Source organism: Pleurodeles waltl, chromosome 1_2 (assembly GCF_031143425.1).
Source record: "Pleurodeles waltl isolate 20211129_DDA chromosome 1_2, aPleWal1.hap1.20221129, whole genome shotgun sequence".
NCBI classification, from domain to species: Eukaryota; Metazoa; Chordata; class Amphibia; order Caudata; family Salamandridae; genus Pleurodeles; species Pleurodeles waltl.
The window spans coordinates 845769486-845789857 of record NC_090437.1 but is presented as its reverse complement, the minus strand read 5'-3'; the positions used below and the strand labels follow the sequence as shown (position 1 = coordinate 845789857).

Here is a 20372-nt window from a genome sequence, read left to right as displayed (position 1 = left end):
TGGCAAATTTCTTGGCCTCTTTCAGGGGAACCCACAAAGTCTGGGTACCTCCAGAATCCCTAGGATGTTGGAAAAAAAGGACGCAAATTTGGCTTGGTTAGCTTATGTGGACAAAAAGTTATGCGGGCCTAAGCGCGAACTGCCCCAAATAGGCAAAAAAAGGCCTGGCACAGGAGGGGGAAAAGGCCTGGCAGCCTTTTAAAAGTAAACAAATGATAGAAGTAAAACAACAAAGCACATCAGACCCAAAATACAGAAGTTACCATCTGCAAATTAGATGCATTTGCTGTCACATGCTAGAAATCAGGCACCACCTTCACCTTAAGCCATTCCATATTGTACCACACAATGTACAAATAACAATACCAACAGTGATGTGCTGCAACATGGTGAGCCATTTCTCTCTTGAAGACAAACTATGATTGTCCCATTCTTAGATGTGGGATAGAAGGAACTGTTTTGCTTACTTCATTGTATGCTTCTTAGATAGCTAAGTCTGCAAGAGTACTTGTACCTCAGATGCACAACTGACAGAGGAAGCATTGAAATTTGATGGAGCTCATGGTGGGTTTATGGTAGTGTTTGTGACAATGGAACAATCAATGATATTCCTCCTTTGTTGGGAAAGGTATGTAGTGCTGAAATAAGTTATGCATATTAAGTTATGCATATCTGCTAAATATAGATTTATGCCAACACTTTAATTTCATTAGTAAATACCTATTTTGATGAGCTCCGCAAATGTAGGTGTAAATATGCCTTTGCATGACTTTTTTGTTTCTTATAAGTTCCCTGTACAGAGAGAACCCATCTTTGGTCCTTTATTGTCTATGCATGAGGTAAGACAATGGTTTCTAGTTCATAGAGGGTTGCAACAGAGTGTAGTGTGCCCTTCTTTGTAATGTAAATCTCAATAAGCACCCTGGGGTTTCAGGTGAGTTCACCTAGAACTTCTCTCATATTGAGGTGGTTGGTGTCCCTGTATAACATTATTTGCTGATGCTGTGATGATGTTGGGCAATCCCTATACTACTGTATCATTTGCTAAGAACTTTGGATGAATTCTATTTAGCTTGTTAATTTGATTAATAATTCCAAGGTTAAGATCATGATGCTTGGAAACAATAGATGTCTCAATGCTGAGAACAAGTAAAAAACTCTGGTTAGTTGGACGTGAGACTTGACATATCAGAATCATGGTGTTGCTTTGTAAGTTAAAGCAGTGTTGATACACACAGCATGTGCAGGAGGGTCTTGAATGTTATACATCTAGCAAAGGTTTTCAGACTCAGTAAAAAAAGAAACCCTTTAGGGTTACCAAGGATTTGGCTTGGCAGACACATAGGAAACATCGACAAGTTACATCGATAAATGTAGTTGGAAATATATTCTTACATACTTTAGTTGGGTTGAAAACTCTCCATCCATGCCTCTGGCAAACATACCAATCAGCAGCCCTGAATACCCCTCACTTTTGCAAGGTGATCTTATACCTCAATGGAAAAATCTACTTCTTAGAGAGCACTTTTTTGGGGGGCGGGGTGTTTCAAAATATATTCTTAAGGTCCAGTTGCTCCAATACATAAGAGAATTCATCTGAATTTTAAATCTGTACATCATTTGGTATTTACCCTGTGTAACCAGGGCAGCATATCCCTTGAGTCTAAATGGAGCACTTGGTGAGAAAAAGGTTTCCAAGACAGTGTGTAGTAGGTTAGTAATGTAAGTATGTCATGGGTATAATTGATCTCTCTCTGAGTGGGGAAGTTATATTCTAGACCACAGATGGCCAGCATGCATTATTTTAAAAATCGATCTTGAGAATGAGAATGTCAGTTGTGTATAGATCAGGAACTTAGTGATAAAGCAGCATAGTGCTGTACAAGAAGATGGCATATGATATTAAAGTAAAGGGGATATCAAGAAGAGTTTCAAGGTGCTGTGTATGGCCAGTTGTAGTCAGGGGAGTTCTTGAAGTAGACAGACGTATTTTCTTACCCTAGTGGCGTGACTCATGCATTTGTGCAACCCACTAAGCCCGATAACTCATATGTACAAACATACTCAGATTCTGGTCTGCAATGGAAACCATGGAAGTGTTTGGAAAGGCATTTTTGGACTGCCAAATGTGGTGCAATGCCATACTAAAGGGTGATTGTGCACTATTCAGCGATAATAAAACAACAGTGTTTCGTTCCAGCTTGGGGTACTAAGAACAGGGTACGTGTTTCCCACTGACTTGAAGGCAGAAGAGAAATGGCAGCTTCTTTTAGAAATTTCATGGTATAAAACTACAAAGAAACACTTTTTAGTCTCAGGAAAAAGCAGATGTGCAGTGCCGCAATGGATTTCATATGGTGTACCAACTCTAAATAGGGTGCTGCTATGTTTTCATATTGCCCTTTAGTTTAAAACAAGTGCATTACAGCCAGCGACAGTGCAATAACTTACTGATAATCTGAATCCTTTTGTTATAGCGTTCTCATATGACAACTTGTATAAAATTGAAACCCATATTTGGAAAACGCCAGGCAAATAGAATATCAATACTCTTGTTGTTGTTCTGAGATATATGTTTAACCTTTTTTTTTAAAAAACACACAAAAAATATTAAACCAGAAAAACTTACTTTTCCTTTGTGATCCAGAACATGTAACTTGCTTTCTAGGCCATCACTGCATTGATAAATATCCTTGATTAATTTTTAAAAAGTGAATATATTTTGTTTTGTAGCCTCTTTTAGGCAAAAGAAGTAAATGTGTGGAAAACCATTTTTGCCTGTGCGTGTGGATAAGATCTGTAACTGAAAGTATTAACTATTAAATTAGTGCAAAACCATTATGTTTTTTATATTGTGTTATGTTTTGCAATAGTACAGAGTATTATGTTTTTGAAAGTAGAGCTGTTCCTGGCATCTTATGTTATGTTATGTTATGCTATGCGTTGTTATGTTGGATCATTATTACATTATCATCTTTATTCCCAAGTCTATTACAAAATATTCAGCATAAGCCGGATAGTTAGGGCCCGATAATGAATTTGAAAGTACTGGTGGGTTTCAAGCTCCACACCCATATACACTAGTACAATGTGGAAACACCCTTGCAATAGCATGAGATTTTTCATTAATCTTCACAGAATGAAGAATTGCTATACGACCTGGGACCATATTATAGAAGTGCCCCGGGGGCGCAACATGTGTTTGCGCCCACCTTGCACACCCCTGGGCACTTTGGTATTACAGAAGGGATTGCAGACGCTTGTGCGGCCCCTTTTGTAATACCAATAGCTCTTGTGCACATATAGCGCCAGCTCTTTCACCAGAGGGTGTTTCCTGATTTGCATGGGGCATAGCCCCATGCAAATGAGGGAATACCTTTGCCTATGCATAATATAGAAATGGGCGCAGAGGCAAAGAAGCGGTCAGGATGTGCACTGACAGTGCATCACTTGCCTCTGTATATTATAGATGTGGGCACAGAGGCAGAGAAGCTGTCAGGATGCGCACTGTCAGTGCACTCCTTGATGGCAGCCCTCTGGAGGGGGAGAACCACTTCCTGATCCACCTGTGATTTTACTGATCAGATTTTACATCTGGGAAAGTCGTCCTGCTCTTTCTACACCCAGAGAATCTAGGTGTGGGAACAGTGTGTCAATTGTAAATGAACGGTCTGGATCCCACCGGGGAATACCATTCCAACCTACTTGTAATCAGGCCGTTAGTAAGTCACTCATCCAAATGCATTTTTGCCTTAATCTACTTTATGAATTGTTAATTTGTTGCTATTCATTTTCTGTTGTACTGCTTTGAATGGTATTGTTACAGCATGATCATTAGTAATGCGCCCCACATGATGGTATTGGGTGTGCTTGAAATGCAACGTTCATTTTTAATGTCAAAACAATAATGTATTAATTCCATTGTAAAAACAAAATTCGTTTTTTTTTCTTTTCATAGTTATTTGAGATTACTGTTCCACTTTCCCAGGGACCTAAACCAGTAACAATTAGTTTTGCCAATCATACAACCTGCCGATGCATGTCTAAACTGGATGTTTACAGACAAGTGCATTCAATTATCCGACGCTCTTTGCCAGCAACCTATTCACAGTAAGTATGAGACTGCCTGCATCTGAATGCATGTATACTATTTTTGCTTTAGGACATGATAAATGTACTTTTAAAGCTCACACAAATCTAATCCCTATTAGGTTGGGTGCCCTCCTTGGTTATTTCATATAGATTCTGAAATGCATCGCCTCAGATTAAAGTTAATTCTGTGACAAATGTCCCTAACTGTATCGTTCAAGCGCTGGGGCTTTCGACCCCTAGAGCTCAAAAAGCCATTCCTTTGGAATTGTATGTTGCTCACATTGATAAACTGGAAAACATCTGGGGAGACAAATAGAAGTCCAGGGATGATTTCAAGTGTCTGCTAGGAGCAAAGTGCCTTTCCGGGAATGGGGCCACAAGAAGTGCAACTACAGCCAGGGAGTGGAGGGAAGAAACGGACAGTCTGTCCAGCAAGGCAAGGTCAAAGGAAACAGGTTGTCAGGTTAAGCTGGACCAATGGGAGCAGAAACCAACAGCAGTCCACACTGTCTCCTTACCAAGTACGTACTGCATAGATGGCCCTCTCTGCTGGGGAGGGCCCAGTAGAAGTCATCATCTGCCCCTTCCAATCCTGCCAAATGCTAAGGTCTGGTGAGGAGGAGGTGAAGAAGAGCCTGCATAGGGTTCAAATAAAAGCTAAACCTATCTCTGAAGGAGGAAGGCAACAATACAGAAAGCAGGAATTTGTTTGGGTGTTAGAGTGTTTACCCTTTATTGGCTCTACCTCAGGATTGCAGGGGTGGAATTATTTAAAGGAGAATAGTTTTTACATTTTTAAAGAAAATTTTACTTTTATGTAAATCACAACAAACATCATTAAACAACTGCACTTCTTGTTGCACTACATTCTCTGCCTGGATGGTGAGCTCAAAGTATGGTAGGCCATACCCTGACATTTATAGTTTTCTTGGAGAGAGGATGTGTACATTCCTTATCTTTTTGGCATCATGAATCACTCTCCTAAATCCTCCCGGCAGTAAATGCTACCAGGGCTACATAACATTTCTATGTGTAGACATGTGCCTGTGCAGCATAAGATAGTCTTGGCCAACCTGAATAACATGATGATGAATATCAGGGACATGCAGTAGAACAGGACTATCATCAAGAATGTCACATTTTTCATATGACACACATTTGTCAACAGTTACTTCTCACACATTATTCTCTTCTCATGAACAGCGAAATTCTTTGTCAGCGGTAATTCTTTTTGTTTTGAATGTGATGCAAAGGAGTACCTCCTCTCATTAGAAATATTAATATTTTAAACAGACGTGTTTATAATGTTTATGTATATAAACGTAATTATCTGCCAAAAGCCACCTCAGTTAAGATGCACTTTTCTTTAGCAGAGGTAATCACAGGCTCAGAATGTTGTACTGTATATGTAGACCTTCTTCTAGGAGATACTGGAAATACCTCTTGGAATTATGTTAAAGTAGTGGATGAAGGAGAATGACTGCTAGCACTGCCTGTAGGTGGTCCCATTTCTGCATTAGTTGCTTTTGTCATGATTCCCTCTTGCAGTGCACTTATTTCTGCATCAGTAGAAAACAGCAACGAGAATTGTTCCTCTCCAAACATGGTGGGAAACAGTCAGAAAACTTGGGCCAGTCAATAAAAAAAATCTTCTGTTGGCCCTTTACTCAGCCAGATTGATCTCAATCTGCCTTTGCACAAACCTCATATCACATTTAAATTCAGTAGTAGACAGAAGATGTTGGTTCTTATTGTGGAACCCTCACTGGCAGCCCTACAGATACAGAAATTTGTCCTAGAGTTTGAATTACGGTGCTGTGGTGGTTTGCATCGCTGGTGTCCTCAGCTGCCAAATGTTGTTCAACATCCTCTGATACGGGGGACCATTCAACGTTGGCTCCTTGTTTTGGCAGTGGTACAATCTCTCCCTTCTTTTCCTCTTTGACTTCTGGCAGTTCAGTAGTACTGTGTGGAATTGGTACTGAAAGTACAGATGTTACAAAGGATATAGTTATATTTGTTAAGGCACTAGATGACATCTTAGATAAAGGAATGGGGCCCTGTTTCTGACCAGTGCTGTCACTCACAGAGGGTACAACGGTAGTTATTGTTGATGTGATCATACATACACAGGCAGGCTAGGTATGTTTAATAGGAGGTAGCTTTGATGAGTCAGATGTTGTGACCGCTTCTGCTGGGAACGCTATTTCAGTGCTCACAGAAGTTGAATGTGTGGGTAGGCATTTTGAAATACTGGTCTCTGAAGGTTTGTTTCCCGAAGGTCTTTGATGGTGTCTTGTTGGTATTGTTGGGGAGACATAGCTGGTACAGGGCTGATCCTCTTTCCCCAGTGCTGCCTTCCTTGCAGCAGTAATGGGGATATTGTTAAGTAGTTCATGTAATCCTATTTACATATAACTTATTTAAAGTGAAATAATTTTCATATTTTATAATTAGCCTAATGTTCAGAAGACTTTGGCTGAATTAGGTAATAAATTGAGGCACTCTTTTGATGTCATGTTATATTTGGGTAATGATAAGCTATTCCTTATTCTAGAAAGTAGATAAGTGTGCAAATGAACACAACGCTTTCCAGGCTCCTCTGCTCTTCCTTCTGTGCCCCCATTGCTGGCAAATGTGATTATTGACCGGACTTTATCCCACTGTGTGAGCTTCAGTTCTCAGGGGCATCCTCCCCTGCTTTCCAGGTTCTCATCTATGTTTGGACAGCAAGTCCAGAACATGAGGTTTCAAATTCTGAAAACGATTTTGCAGTCTTCCACAGTTCTTAGATGGAAAGAGACTGTATTAACTTAAGCAATAATGTGTTTCTGTATCATGAATCTACTATTTGTAGTGGTTTTGTGCAGAAAATAGCCCATCAGCCGGGCTCGTCTCTTACCACCTCCATGTCAGTGCCTGCATTTTAGACCCACTGAATTTATATTTTCTTACTCATTCAGGAGCCATAGTATTAATTGAAAATGGAAATAGAGATGGATGGTTATCTGTGATCCCACATTGAAATGGATTGTAAATCCACAAAATGGATGCCAAGATCCTTGTTTCGCAGCTGTGTGACGTTGCCACTCATTTGCCACCTTTTTTCACCGCAAGATCGCAGACATCCATGGCAGCTTCGCACCACCGCCCCTCCACCACCACCACTGCCAACACCGACCCCAACGCACCCATCCACACCAACATCCTGAGTGCCTGGACCCACACCAACGACGAGGAAACCACCAACACCATGAGCACCATACACTCCGGTTCACCCGCCGACCCCTGCCCTCACCAAGCCAGGCAAATCATTGCTCCTCAGCTTTGGACCATCATCAACAGCTCCTTCGAGACCACCATCTTCCCGGAGAGCTGGAAACACGCCGAAGTCAACGCCCTGCTCAAGAAGCCCAAAGCGAACCCTGAAGACCTCAAAAAACTACCGGCCGATCTCCCTGCTCCCCTTTCCTGCAAAGGTCATCGAGAAGATAGTCAACAGCCAACTATCTTGCTTCTTAGAGGATAACAGCCTACTCGACATCTCCCAGTCCGGCTTCCGCAAGAACCACAGCACCGAGACTGCCCTTATCGCTGCCACAAACAACATCAGGAGCAGGCTCGACAAAGGGGAAACCGTTGCCCTCTTCCTTCTCAACTTCTCCGCAGCCTTCAACACCGTCTGTCACCACACACTTCACACACGCCTCCACGGCATTGGAATCCGCCACAAAGCCCTGGACTGGCTCACATCCTTCCTCTCTGGCAGAACCCAAAAGTCCGCCTCCCCCTGTTCCTGTCAAAAGACCATCTGCGGAGTCCCCCAGGAATCCTCACTCAGCCCAACCCTCTTCAATGTCTACATGGCACCGCTCGCAACCATCGTCCAATCCCACGGGCTCACCATCATCTCCTACGCGGACGACACTCAGCTGATCCTCTCCCTCATGAAGGACCCCACAACCGCCAAAACCAACCTCCACACCGGACTTCATGCCATCGCCAACTGAATGGAGGCAAGCCACCTCAAACTGAACTCGGAGAAGACCGAGATCATCTTTGGCTCCAACAAATCAGCATAGGACGACTCCTGGTGGCCTGACTCTCTGGGAGCCACCCCAAAGCCCACCACCCACGCCCGCAACCTTGGCCTCATACTGGACTCATTGCTCACTGTGACCCAGCAAGTCAACGCCATCTCATCCTCATGTTTTAACATCCTTCGCATGCTAACCCACGCTCACAAAGCTCTCCACGACACCGGACCTGCCTACCTCAATGAGCATCTCAACTTCCACTTCCCGACACGCCAGCTCCCCTCTGCCAACCTCGCCATCGCCACTGTCACCCGCGTCCACCGCACCACAGCCGTCTGCAGAACCTTCTCCCACCTTGCCACCAAAACCTGGAACTCCCTCCCCGTCAACCTACATCTGGCCCAGGACCTCCTGACCTTCAGGAAGCGCCCTCAAGACGTGGCTCTTTGAGCAGTACCACCTCTCCACCCCAGCGCCTTGAGACCCTACCGGGTGAGTAGCACGCTTAACAAATTAATGATTGATTGATTTAAGTAAATAATGCAGCAAGTATCTCCTCCAGAATGTAAGGCCAGTGATGAGGCTGCTCTCAAATGGCATGTTGAAAATTCACACCCGCTCAAATTGGGTGTGATACAATTGCACATGTAACATTGACACCATAGTATCTGGCAAATACTCATAATTCGGTGATTTGTTTCAGATCAACAGATGATTTGTACTGCCCTATTAGTAAAATGGGTTTGATTTTACTATACCCGATTTAATGACCAACTCATAACTAATGCCATAGTAGTTTCAGTGAATTCCTACGATTGAAATTCCTTTTGTCTGAAGATCATGTCTTTTATACCTTAACTGTTTTGAATTGTATACCCTTATTGCTTTCATACTTCAGCATTTCCTGCACAGTTAAGGGTTGAGCTCAACCAAGCTATGCCAAGAAAGGCAAGCGGGGGGATCTTAGCAAGCTTGTTGCAGAGATCGCCTATCACGGATGAACTTGAATGATTATATGGAATAAATGTCTATACCTCCATCTGACTAAAAGCTTCCTCACATTATGCTTACACTGGGAAATTCAAATTCAGAATGTTAGTTTACAAGTATGATGCGCTTACATATAATATCTCTAATATACATATCATTATTTCAGTAGTGTTCTTGATAAATGTGATCTCCCAAGTAAGGTTGTAATTGCAGTGCACTTCAAATAGGGCTATTGAGGAAGAAAATGGACACCTGATGTGGCAGAATTGTTCTCTGCAAATGCATCTCTCCAGACAATGACGTCAAGGTCAGTTTCTGGCAAGAGTGCTAGCATGGCATGCCCACTTCCAACCCAATTCGAATGTAGCTTTTCTCTCGTTTTTTATACACAGAGCTTTCAGTCTGTGGTTGCTAGAGAAAGCCATGTCTGACATATCATCTACTGAAACAAAAAAAATAACATCTAAAAATAAAAGTTAGGTTATCTGTTACAATTCAACCATTTGCGGTTTTGTAAACATTTCAAGACAATAATGGAACTGTATGGCAGTACACCAGTATGTTTCTGCAATATAACGATTTGAAAGATTCATGGTTACTCGCAGTGTTTATTTTAACAACGGAGAGAAACCGTTTCCAAACATTTTCCCATTTATCAAGTAACACTTTTTCTTTTTAATACGACATGAAGTTTAAAAATAAATCAGCCAAAAACATTTATGCATTATAATGTGGTTCATGACCTTAAATGCTTTGAAAGAGGAATATTTTAATTTGTGATTAGCACAGTAAACTGGGTGAGGAGTGTTGTGACTGCAACATTATTCACCCCCTGACGAGTGAATTATTGGTTTAGGATGAATGATAGGTTATGTTGAAAGTCCTTCTTTTAGCTAGCAAAAAGGCAATCTTCTTTAAACAATCACTGCTGACATATGTATGGTCTGTAATTCCGTGTTTGGATTCTTTGCAGAGCCACTTAGCTTTCCATCCTTCCAAGATTGGTAAATTGAAAACATCAAATTGGATAATAGTTATTCATTAGTAGTATTATTGTTGTTATTATTATTTGATGTATTATTTATTATCATAGTTATTTATCATTATAAAATGACATGATTGATGACAGAGCCCTAGTACCTAGTTCATAGATCACGCTAATCGTAATTAACAAACCACAACTATGATCTATGCACTCATGGAAAGCAAGATCGATATTTAAATTGACATATTTATATGACTGTGGTTCCATGTTACAGAAAAAAAACCTTTCCACTTAATTACAACTTTTTAAATTAAGGGCCACTGCTCATCGGAATTCAAATCCTACTCCTCCATTACAGAAAATATAACTCAAAGTGAAACAAGAATGTATTTCCTTAAAAGTCACACCTCAATATAATCTCATTTGTTGTGGATTTTAGAAGATATTGCGCAATAAGGACCATCATGTTGTTCGACTATGGGCTTTTTGTCAGTAATCGGGTTTAGTGACAAAAAATAGCGTATGTGCACGGCTAATCATTTTAGAAATCCAAGTGTATATATGGCACACACATTTAAGGAAACATCAGCAACTTTTATTAACATGCGTACACTTTCTGAATGTCAACACAAATTGTAATTCATTCTCACAATTTGTTCTTCCTTTCTCTGAATTTGCAGGTACTACAAAGTGTCTGCATGCGGCACACTAGCGTCTAAAATATTATAATATATACACTGGAATAAAACTATGGGCCTGATTCCAAAGGTATACTTATATGTTTAGTTTAACCTTAGACCAAAAGTCTAATTTTACGACTGTGGGAATTCACAAGGGCATTTACAAGCGGTATCTTTAGGTCCACAGTTGGGGCAGATCTAAATGTAGACGTTTAGTCCAAACGTCTAAGTTTGCCTTTCTGAATCAGGGCCTGAGTGTTTGCCAAAGAACAACATAACTAAATGAACTAAAATTCCTTTTCTTGAGCGACATGGGATCTATGCTGGCTCAGTTTACCCCTATTTATGTTAAAGTGAGGAGGCATAGCACACTGAAAATGACCCTGGGCCAAGCTAATGCACCACAGATAAGAAATCTACTGCAAGTATTTTGTGAGTCAGAGCTTTGGAATTGACTCAGAAATTTTAAATAAATACCTAAAATTACATTGTAATTGATAAACCTTGTAGTTGTGAGCTGCACAGCATTACACGTAGTAAATATCCCTCCACCACTATTTACGATCAAAAATGTATCAATTTTGTTGGAAATGGCTCTCTATACAGGGCCATCCCCAATCTTCTTACCTTCCTCCTCCTACTTTTTGCTGAATTCGTTTTTGTTGGCCTTAGGACTCTGCAATTTACCACTGCTAATGATTGCTAAAGTGCCTGTGCTGTCTGCTTAAAACATGGCAACGTTACATCCAACCAGCATATTTAGTTTACTTATAAGCTCCTAGTAAAGTACACTACATGTGCCGAGGGCCTGTGAATTAAATGTTACTAGTGGGATTACAGCACTGATTACGTCACCCACTAAGGTAGATTGTCAAACCTTAAACATGCCTTAAGCCTGCCAATCCACAGCCTGTGTGAGTAGTTTTAAACTGCAATTTCGATCTGGTAAAAAAAAAACTTTTGCCTGGTCCAAACCTTTTTTTTTATTACATACAAACCTAGGTTAGGCCCTGCAAAGCCCCAAGGATGCAATGTATTTAAAAAGTTCTGATAATATTGAATTAAATTTATTACAATTTATAAGAGTAATTTCAAAATGGGAAGACAACTGGTTCCTGTTTGCTGTCTCTGATATCCTAATTCAAAATCCTAATTTATTGTGAATTTGAATTTTAAACTACAATTTTGAAAGTTGACATTTTCTTGCCTTAGCCATTTGGTGCCTGCAGCCTGTCTCTGTTCACATGAGTGGGTGTAGTTGGCAGTTGGGATTTGTGTATTCCTCCTAGACAGCCACACACAATGGGAGCTTTTGTGTTGCTAGATGGGCCAATACTGGCAGGATAGGAGGGAGGAGCTGGGCACAGCTTAACTTAAACCAGAATAGGCTGTTTCCTGTCTCCATGCAAAGGGCTTAACGACCCTGCATTGTCACTACAGCCAACTTGGAACCAGGACATGGGAGGTACGGAATTCCATGCATGTCAAAGCCACTGTTCATAAGCTTCTCCTACCTTCCAGAGCTAGGGCACAAGGGTATAAAAGAAGTACCTCAGACACTACCACTTCAGTACACTTCTGAACTGTGGAGACTCTGCCAGGAAGAAGGACTGTTATGCTACTGAAAGGACTGCAACTCTGCTGGAATGCTACTTTAAAGGATTTACTGCCTGGCTGTGATGCCCTGCTGCCCTTATGCCTGGGGAGGAAACAGTGGACATGTCACCCTTCTGGAAACCAGGATCCCAGAATGACTCAAAGGACTTGTCTGCTGGCCTCCTGATCTGAGCCTTAGTTACACTGAAGGCTCCCCAACAGCTGCTTGACCCATCTTCAGCGAGTTCCTGACCCCCAAGTGGTGTGCCTCAGGACCTAGCCCTTTGGTGTGGCTCTGTAGGGTCTTAATTCAAGCCCTGGGGCACTTCAAAGACAGGTCCACTCGCACCGGAACTGCATCACTTGCACTAAAAATCAGCTCAAGCTGCTGCAATCCCGTCTCTATGCACAGCAAGCATTGACGCCAACAAGAAGCTCCAGCTTGCCTATCTGCGATACCTGGCATGCTCTTCGCGCCAAGCTAACCTCAGCCAGTGATGCTAACCTTACTCCCGGTGACTTTCTTCAATGTGAACCGGATTCTTGCCACAAAACTTAAAAAGGTAAACCTTTGGCGGAACTAATCTGCGACAGTACCTGACTTGCATTCCATCATGGCTGGCTTGAAATTTTGAGTTTGACCCGGTCCGCCATGACCAGATAGCCACGGTTGACACCTTTGCTTTTAGGCGCTATATTTCAGTTTATTCTTTAGAAATTCATAACTCCGCTTCAAATGATTGGGTTTTTGTAATTGTGGTCTTGTTTTATTAATTACATTTTGTTCTATTCTTGTAACCTAGTGTGGGGTCTGTTTTTGTGGGGCGTTTCCACTGTTTTACTGTCTGAAGGATTGCACAAATACTTTACACAGTGCCTCTAGTTTAAGCCTGACTGCTCTCTGTCAAGCTACCAGGGGGTTGAGCACAGGTTAATTTTGGGTTTGCTTATGCCTTACCCTGACTAGTATTGTGGTTGTATACCAGTCAACCAACAACCCAAAGTCTTACAAATGCAATGAACAGACTTAGTGATAGTCCACTTTTAAAGAATTACCTAACACACTGCTGCAGTTCCTCTTTACCCTAGTTATTATTCAGGCATTGCATTACACACATGAATTTTACTCATCTTACTGAGCTTGGGGAGATGAAACAAATAACAAAATGATGGAAGAAATGCTGAAATAAGTCTCAGTCAGTGGTGATTACTCAGAATGCTTTCCAGTCCATCATTTTTAACACATTGTGCTACTGTAGACAAAGACCAGACATATGCAAACCAGTCTTGCCCTTGCTCCTTTAAGAACAGTCCAGCTCGAAATGCTAGGCTACGCCCCCTCCTAATGGAACAACACAGCCCACCCCAGATTGGCTTGGACTTCTCAGTGATGTGTAGCTTGAGTCCTAAAGTATGGTCTGCACCTGACCCACATCAGAGCATACCCAGTGCACTTAGGGTACAAAAAACAAAGTGGAGGAAGAAATGCTTGAATGAATCTCAGTCACTGGCTATCACTTGTAAAGAAGAAAAATTAGACTGAGGGCCTGATTTAGATCTTGGCTGTGTCACTGCAGCCAACGTTGGCAGCAGACCCAAAAAGACTGCCAAGTCAACGCTGTTCCGCCTGCCGTATTTAGATGTTACAGCTCTGCAAGCAGTGTCCTGGGAACGGATTGCTGATGGAGGATAATAGGGGTGGGCCCAATGGACTTCGTACTATGGGAGGGGCTACGGAATAGAGGTAAGTGACACACACACACACACATTGTCCCTTAGCCATATGTGTACCCCTGCTCTACACACTACACAACACACCACATACACACCACCATCCATTACAAATTCCAAAACAACACAACCCGTACATGCCGAAAACACACATTGACATACATCCATGACACAAGATACACACACCATTCACACAGCACCCAACACACTACACAACCATAACCAATGCAGTTACACTCTCAGCTACGCAAGCACACTCACACAAAAGATCAACTACCCACAGCACAACAATGTCCACCACACAACAGCACTCTCCTGAGTGTGTCACATGGCAACACAACATCGATCTCACATGCAGGTGACACACATACAGACACAACTACACCATCCACTTTAGCTCCCTCCACCTCAGCCAATCCAATCTCCCACACACACATACACGTACTGACTTACATACACAACAGATAGCACAAACATATCCGTACAGGTGCCATTGCAGTGCGCACCATTGGTCACCGTTGTCCAGTGTGAGTGTACTGTCATAGTGGTGCCACCATTCATTTTACAATGAATGATGACACCACAATGACAGTTGTGATGAGTGCAACTTACGTGTTGTGCCAGTGTGTCCCCAGCCATGTGTGACACTTTTCTCCTTGACATATGCATGTCATAGTGATTAAAGAAAAAATACTGTACCATGTATATGGTTGCATTGGTCCTAACTTCCTGTGCAGTGTCCACCCAACATACTATTGCAATGCGGCTACCTTGAAGTCTGGCAACCGGGTGGGCGGTCGTGGTTTCTCTGTGGATCGGTGGAAGCAGTGACGGCAGGTGTTGTCTAGTCATCTTCAGTCGAAACCAGAGGTGGAATGGGGAAAAAAGGTGAGTTTTCACCCCTTTTCCCACCCAAACCACCAACTCAGAAGTGGTAAGGCACATCTAAATGTGCATGGTGGCAAGGGCGGTTGGGGTCCCTTCGGCATCCACTTTTCCGTCCCTGACGTTGACACAGACGGTGTTTCGTGGCAGATATGGCGGTTCAAATGCAGGCTTTTTGCTATGGTACTGACAACATCTAAATACGGTGGGCAGACCGTCAAAGTGGCGGGCAGGTTTTCAGTCACTACCAAACCAGGACCACTATTACCAAAATCTAAATGAGGCCCTGAGTTGCCTCACTAGGATTTACACTTATGAACTACAGTATAGACCTAGTTCTAGAACATATAAATTACCAATTACATTTCACAGAACAGAGTGAGCATGTGATTTGAAGTCCTAAATTAAATGGATATACTCCTAAATTAATTGTGGATCTAATGTGTGGATCTAATTTTCAGATGTCATGCAGGAAACAAAACCTGTCCAAAAAATCATATCTGGAGTAATCAGGTTTGCAAATGCATAATGCAGGATATCTTTGGATTTCCTTCTCACACTGGCGACCCAGGTAAGCACAAATTTCGAAAAATGCATTTCTTATAATCTTGGTTGTATTTTCCTATTAACCTCTTCATTATGTGAAGTAATTGTAAATAGACAACACCAAACTGCATTTATTATAAGGTAAATTATTTGTTAATGTGTGTATTTGTACCATTTGTATGGTGAAGGGTTATGTTACTATTTTTTAAATTTTAATGTAGTATTGCACAATGTTTTACAATGTGACGATAACTCGTAATTCAAAAAAATTTAAAGCATGTCATTCATTGGCAGTTATGTCTGATGGAACAGATAACCCCCCCCAACACACACACCGGCCACTCAAGCATAGAGAGATGTATATACAATAAAGGAGGCAGACATATGCACACATAGGCAAGTGCACGTACACATAGGGAAGTGCATGCAGAAGCAGACATATGTAGAGATACACAAACACACACACACAGATGCATAGACAAATAAACACCCACAGATGGATGAACACCCAAATCGACATAGATACACATATAAGTAGATATGTGATACTACAGACACACATGACATGTACACACTAGCAAATTCATGCATGCACATGTATACATGCATGTACGCTAGGCACACAGATAAAGAGAGAACATACTAACACAACAAAACAAACACACACATAGCTGTACAAAACACAAATGGATATACACCTTCATAATTCATGCACACAGACAGACAGGTGCAAATGTGAGTGGATAAGGAAATAGCTGAACAAAGAAAACAAAAGCACGCCACATGCAGATAAACATAGGCATGACTGCACATTTACCAGATGCACACAGACATGCAGTCAAACACAGGCTTGCTCCAACAACGCAATCACTGGCAATACTGAGGGCATGCAGTTGTGGCTTTTCATGAGCAAGATCCAATTCAGGTTTTGAGACTACAAGGTCCATGACATTGTGCAATGTGACCATGAGCAATCAGGAACAGGTACCATGTCATATGCTTCTGGGTGCCTGGGAAGCATGCAGAAGTGCATTGGACTAGGAGCATAGGATGACATGGGTGAGCTCTTTGGAGATTTGAAGATGGTACTGCTGTATGAGGAATTTTGAAAAACCAATGGATAAGTGATATATGTAAAAAGTTTGAGCATTGTGGAATGGGGGAAATTGTATTAGGTTGTGAGTGCTGATGACTTTAAAACAATAGAATATATGCCTTTAAATATCTAAAGGATCAATGATGCCTGCATTGGTTCCAAATTGTAGGGGATCAGAACCATCAAGGGCCTAAGATGAATCTTTAAAATCAGTGGTCAGGCAGTGTCTGAGCTGGATGTCAGTGCAGACAGTGATCAGTTACCTGCAACTGCACAGATTCATTCTGACACATTAAACAAGGAACAGGAGATCCACAGGACCAACCCACTCCTGCTGCCTACAGAAGCTGCTGAGTTAAGTCCAAGACATAGATATAGCTTTGCTAAAGCTTGGGGGATGACATTTGACAGACACATAGCCAGTTATGTAATCTGACGTGCATTGTTCTGAAGAGCCTCACAGACTGTTTACCTCTTAGAGTCAGAACATCACCATAAATAGGACCTGCTAACCAACTTGAAGCACAAATGAAATCTTAAGGATCGTTTAATTTGCACTCCTTTAGGAGACTTAGGACCAGATGTTTATTTGTGCACTTGCAAGTTCCCATAATTCTTTAAAAAAAAAAATCTATCTTGAGATTCAGAAAAGATTTTCCAAATTGCAAAATGAGTTAAGAAATGCTTGTGAATCACAGTTTGGATTGGGCATGCAAGGGAAGTCCCTTCCAACGTGTGATTCAGTAAGCTATGAATGACTGGTTTGCAACCGTAATTCTGGGTGCAAACCATTGATCAGTTACTGACTCCCAGTGCTGGGTCCTTTCCCCTTTGGGATTCAGGGTGCAACTTAAAAAATAAATGTATTTTTTTTCAAATGCAAAGATGGGAATGGTGGCCTGCTGTCCCTTGCAGGCCACCATGCCTGTCACTGAAACCAATCACAGGTGGTCGCAAACTGCCACCGACTGAATGAATATCAGTTAGCCAAGTTGCTCCGCAATTACTTCTTTTACGAACTGACCTTTAGATACCTAGGATAGTACATAAAATGAAATACTGGATGTACAATTTACAACTTCTTTTTGTGACAAGTATGAAAGCAGATCAATCCCATTGTTTCCTCCTGGATAACATTTTTTGCACTTTTATATTTTCTCACTTGACCACTATCCACTGTTATGACAACACTATGTACACATTAATAACATTGTAGATACAACTGTTGTCTATGCATCAATATAATTATTGAACCAGAATGTTTAGCTTTGTCTTCATTTGATCCTGATGATGAGATTTATGCCAGATATTAATTAATTTCATTTTTGAGATTATTGATTCTTCACTTACTATCTCAAATTCATGGAACAGTTGTATCATGTATTAACAAATATTTTATTTTGATATTTAGAATAATCTTTGGGTATCATTGGGATTGATAATTAAAACTCCAAATCCCCCATGTTTTGTCTTTATTCGGTTCTATTTGCCTACAGGTTTTGGCACAGTTGACTTGCTGAAGTCTGCCAGGGGGAAACAGAGGGTTTAGTAATTATCACACACTTCTAATTTCGACCTGTGTGCCAAATTGTACTGCTATTGATTCTGACTGTTATGGGCAGTTTTATACCAAAAAAACTCCCTAACTCTTCCACTTCCTTGTCCCCTTATTCGGCTTTCCATTTAAACTAGATGCAAAGGGACAGAATGCCAAGAGTGTAAGTAGTATAATCCTTTATTGAAATCAAAATATTTTTTTGCAGCTCACATCCTACAAAAGGCTATTTTCGTTGCTTGTGGAAGTTACTATTGCACCAATGTTTGTGCAGCACCTAGCTGAACTCTGTTAAATCTGTAGAGAGCCACCCGGACTCTCCTGTACTTTGTTGCCCTCTGAGGGCAAGAGGGCAGGCGCGAGCCCAAACTGTTAAATAAAGTCAGGGCTGCTGACCCAGCAGTCCAATGTACAACCCGCAATGAATAAGGTGTATGTTATTGATGAGGTGGGTGAGGGTCCACATTACACTGGCGACAAGCCAAACACGGAAAAGAAAAAAAAACATAGTGGACCCCCCACTCGCTGCTCGACTGTGCGCAAACGAACATAAAGAGAAAAAACAAAACAAGGACTGTGGAACGACCGCAGGCATGTCTCAAACCCTCATGCGACGCCGCCCGACAGTACTAGCGGCTTACCTGGCAATACCGGTAGGCCCCCGATGCGTCACACACGTAAGCATGCTCGCTGATCCTAGCGAGACGGGGATGCGCCGCAGTGTGGGCGCTGTGCTGGGGGATGCAGGAGAGTGAGGCGCCTCACGCAGCGTCTGCCCGACACCAGGTTGGCTGCAAGGACCCCAGCAGGTGTCCACCGCAGTGCCTGCCGGCACTGTGATTGGGAGCGAGGCAGGTTCGGCCTGCTCCCCAACGAACGCTGACCACGTGGTGTCAGCCACCAGAGCACCACAGATCTTTAAGAAAAAAACAAAGCACACAAAAGAGGATAGTGCCAATGAATAGAAGTAGACAGTGAAAAAAAAAAAGGAAACGCATGCAAGAAGTCAAACAGGCACTTCTTTCTCCGTCAGGGGGTGCCCAGCACTCAACGAGGGATTAAGTGCACATGGCCTACTGGTGACCCCAGGAGGTGAGTGCAGGGCCACAATGCCCAGAGAAGGCCTGTCAGCATATCACATTGGTTCACCGTGTGCCACCCTTGCTGCGGAGACAGTCAAGTGCACTAACTGCTGAGTTTGAGCCTGGGCAGGTACCCCAAGATTCTCTCAGAGAGACACTAAGGGAAGATGATCACGCCACAGCAGAGCCGTGAGCAACAACCTGCCCCTGCTCCCCCAAACATTCACTCTTTGGTGGCGGCACTGCCCCCTTTCAGCCAGCTTATTTACCCTGCCACAGCTGCACCACGCTGGTGTCTCTGGTTCGGCCGTTTGGCCAACTATTTCTGCGCCACAAGAGAAATGGATGGGGCAGTGCGCAGGTCGCTGATGCTACACATGGGAGGTGACGAACTTAATGAATTGTTCGACACGCTGCCTAACACGGGGGAGGCAGCTGACTATGACGCTGTGGTCATGGCGCTAAACCAGCATTTCGACCCCCAACTCAACCTGGACTATGAACGTTTCAAATTGCGGCAGGCTCAACAGACAGACGTCGAGTTGGTAGACATGTTCTACGCCAGACTTCGGAAACTCGCCAGCAAGTGTGTAGGCCTGAACCAACACGAGGAGATTCGAGCACAGATCATCCAGGGGTGCCAGTCCAACATGCTGTGAAAATTGATTATGAAACAACCTAGTATCTCCCTTGATGAGATCTTGATCCTGGTTCGCTCCCACGAACTATCTGCCGTCCAGGCAGACGCCATGGTCCCTGTGAGAGGTCAGTCCATGGCAGCTGCCGCCGCACCACGCCCTTCACCGGTGAAGTAGGAGCAAGTCGACGCCATCCAGACCCGCCAACCTCCTGCACATCGTCAAAGTAACACAAGACAGGGAGAGGGAACGTGTGGCAGCTGCGGCTACGAGTACAAGGCACAGGAAAGTTGCCCAGCGAGAGGAAAGTCATGCAATAAGTGCGGCAAGGGTAACCATTTTGTCAGGATGAGAAAAGGAAAACAGTGGGAGCCCAAAGCGAAAGCGGCCACGGTCAGAAACATAAGCTCGGGAGAGAGCACACCACGTGGGCACATGGACACCAATGTGCAGACATAT

General features: G+C 42.7%; 1 protein-coding gene across 1 annotated transcript in view; it reads left to right on the top strand.

Annotated features, from left to right (window-relative positions):
- VEGFC (vascular endothelial growth factor C) overlaps positions 1-20372 on the top strand; it is a 343465-nt gene that overhangs the window by 311610 nt on the left and 11483 nt on the right. Inside the window, exons 4-5 of the mRNA XM_069244682.1 lie at positions 3959-4110; positions 15458-15567. Coding sequence (XP_069100783.1) covers positions 3959-4110; positions 15458-15567 — 262 coding nt within the window. The remainder of the gene's footprint in view (positions 1-3958; positions 4111-15457; positions 15568-20372) is intronic.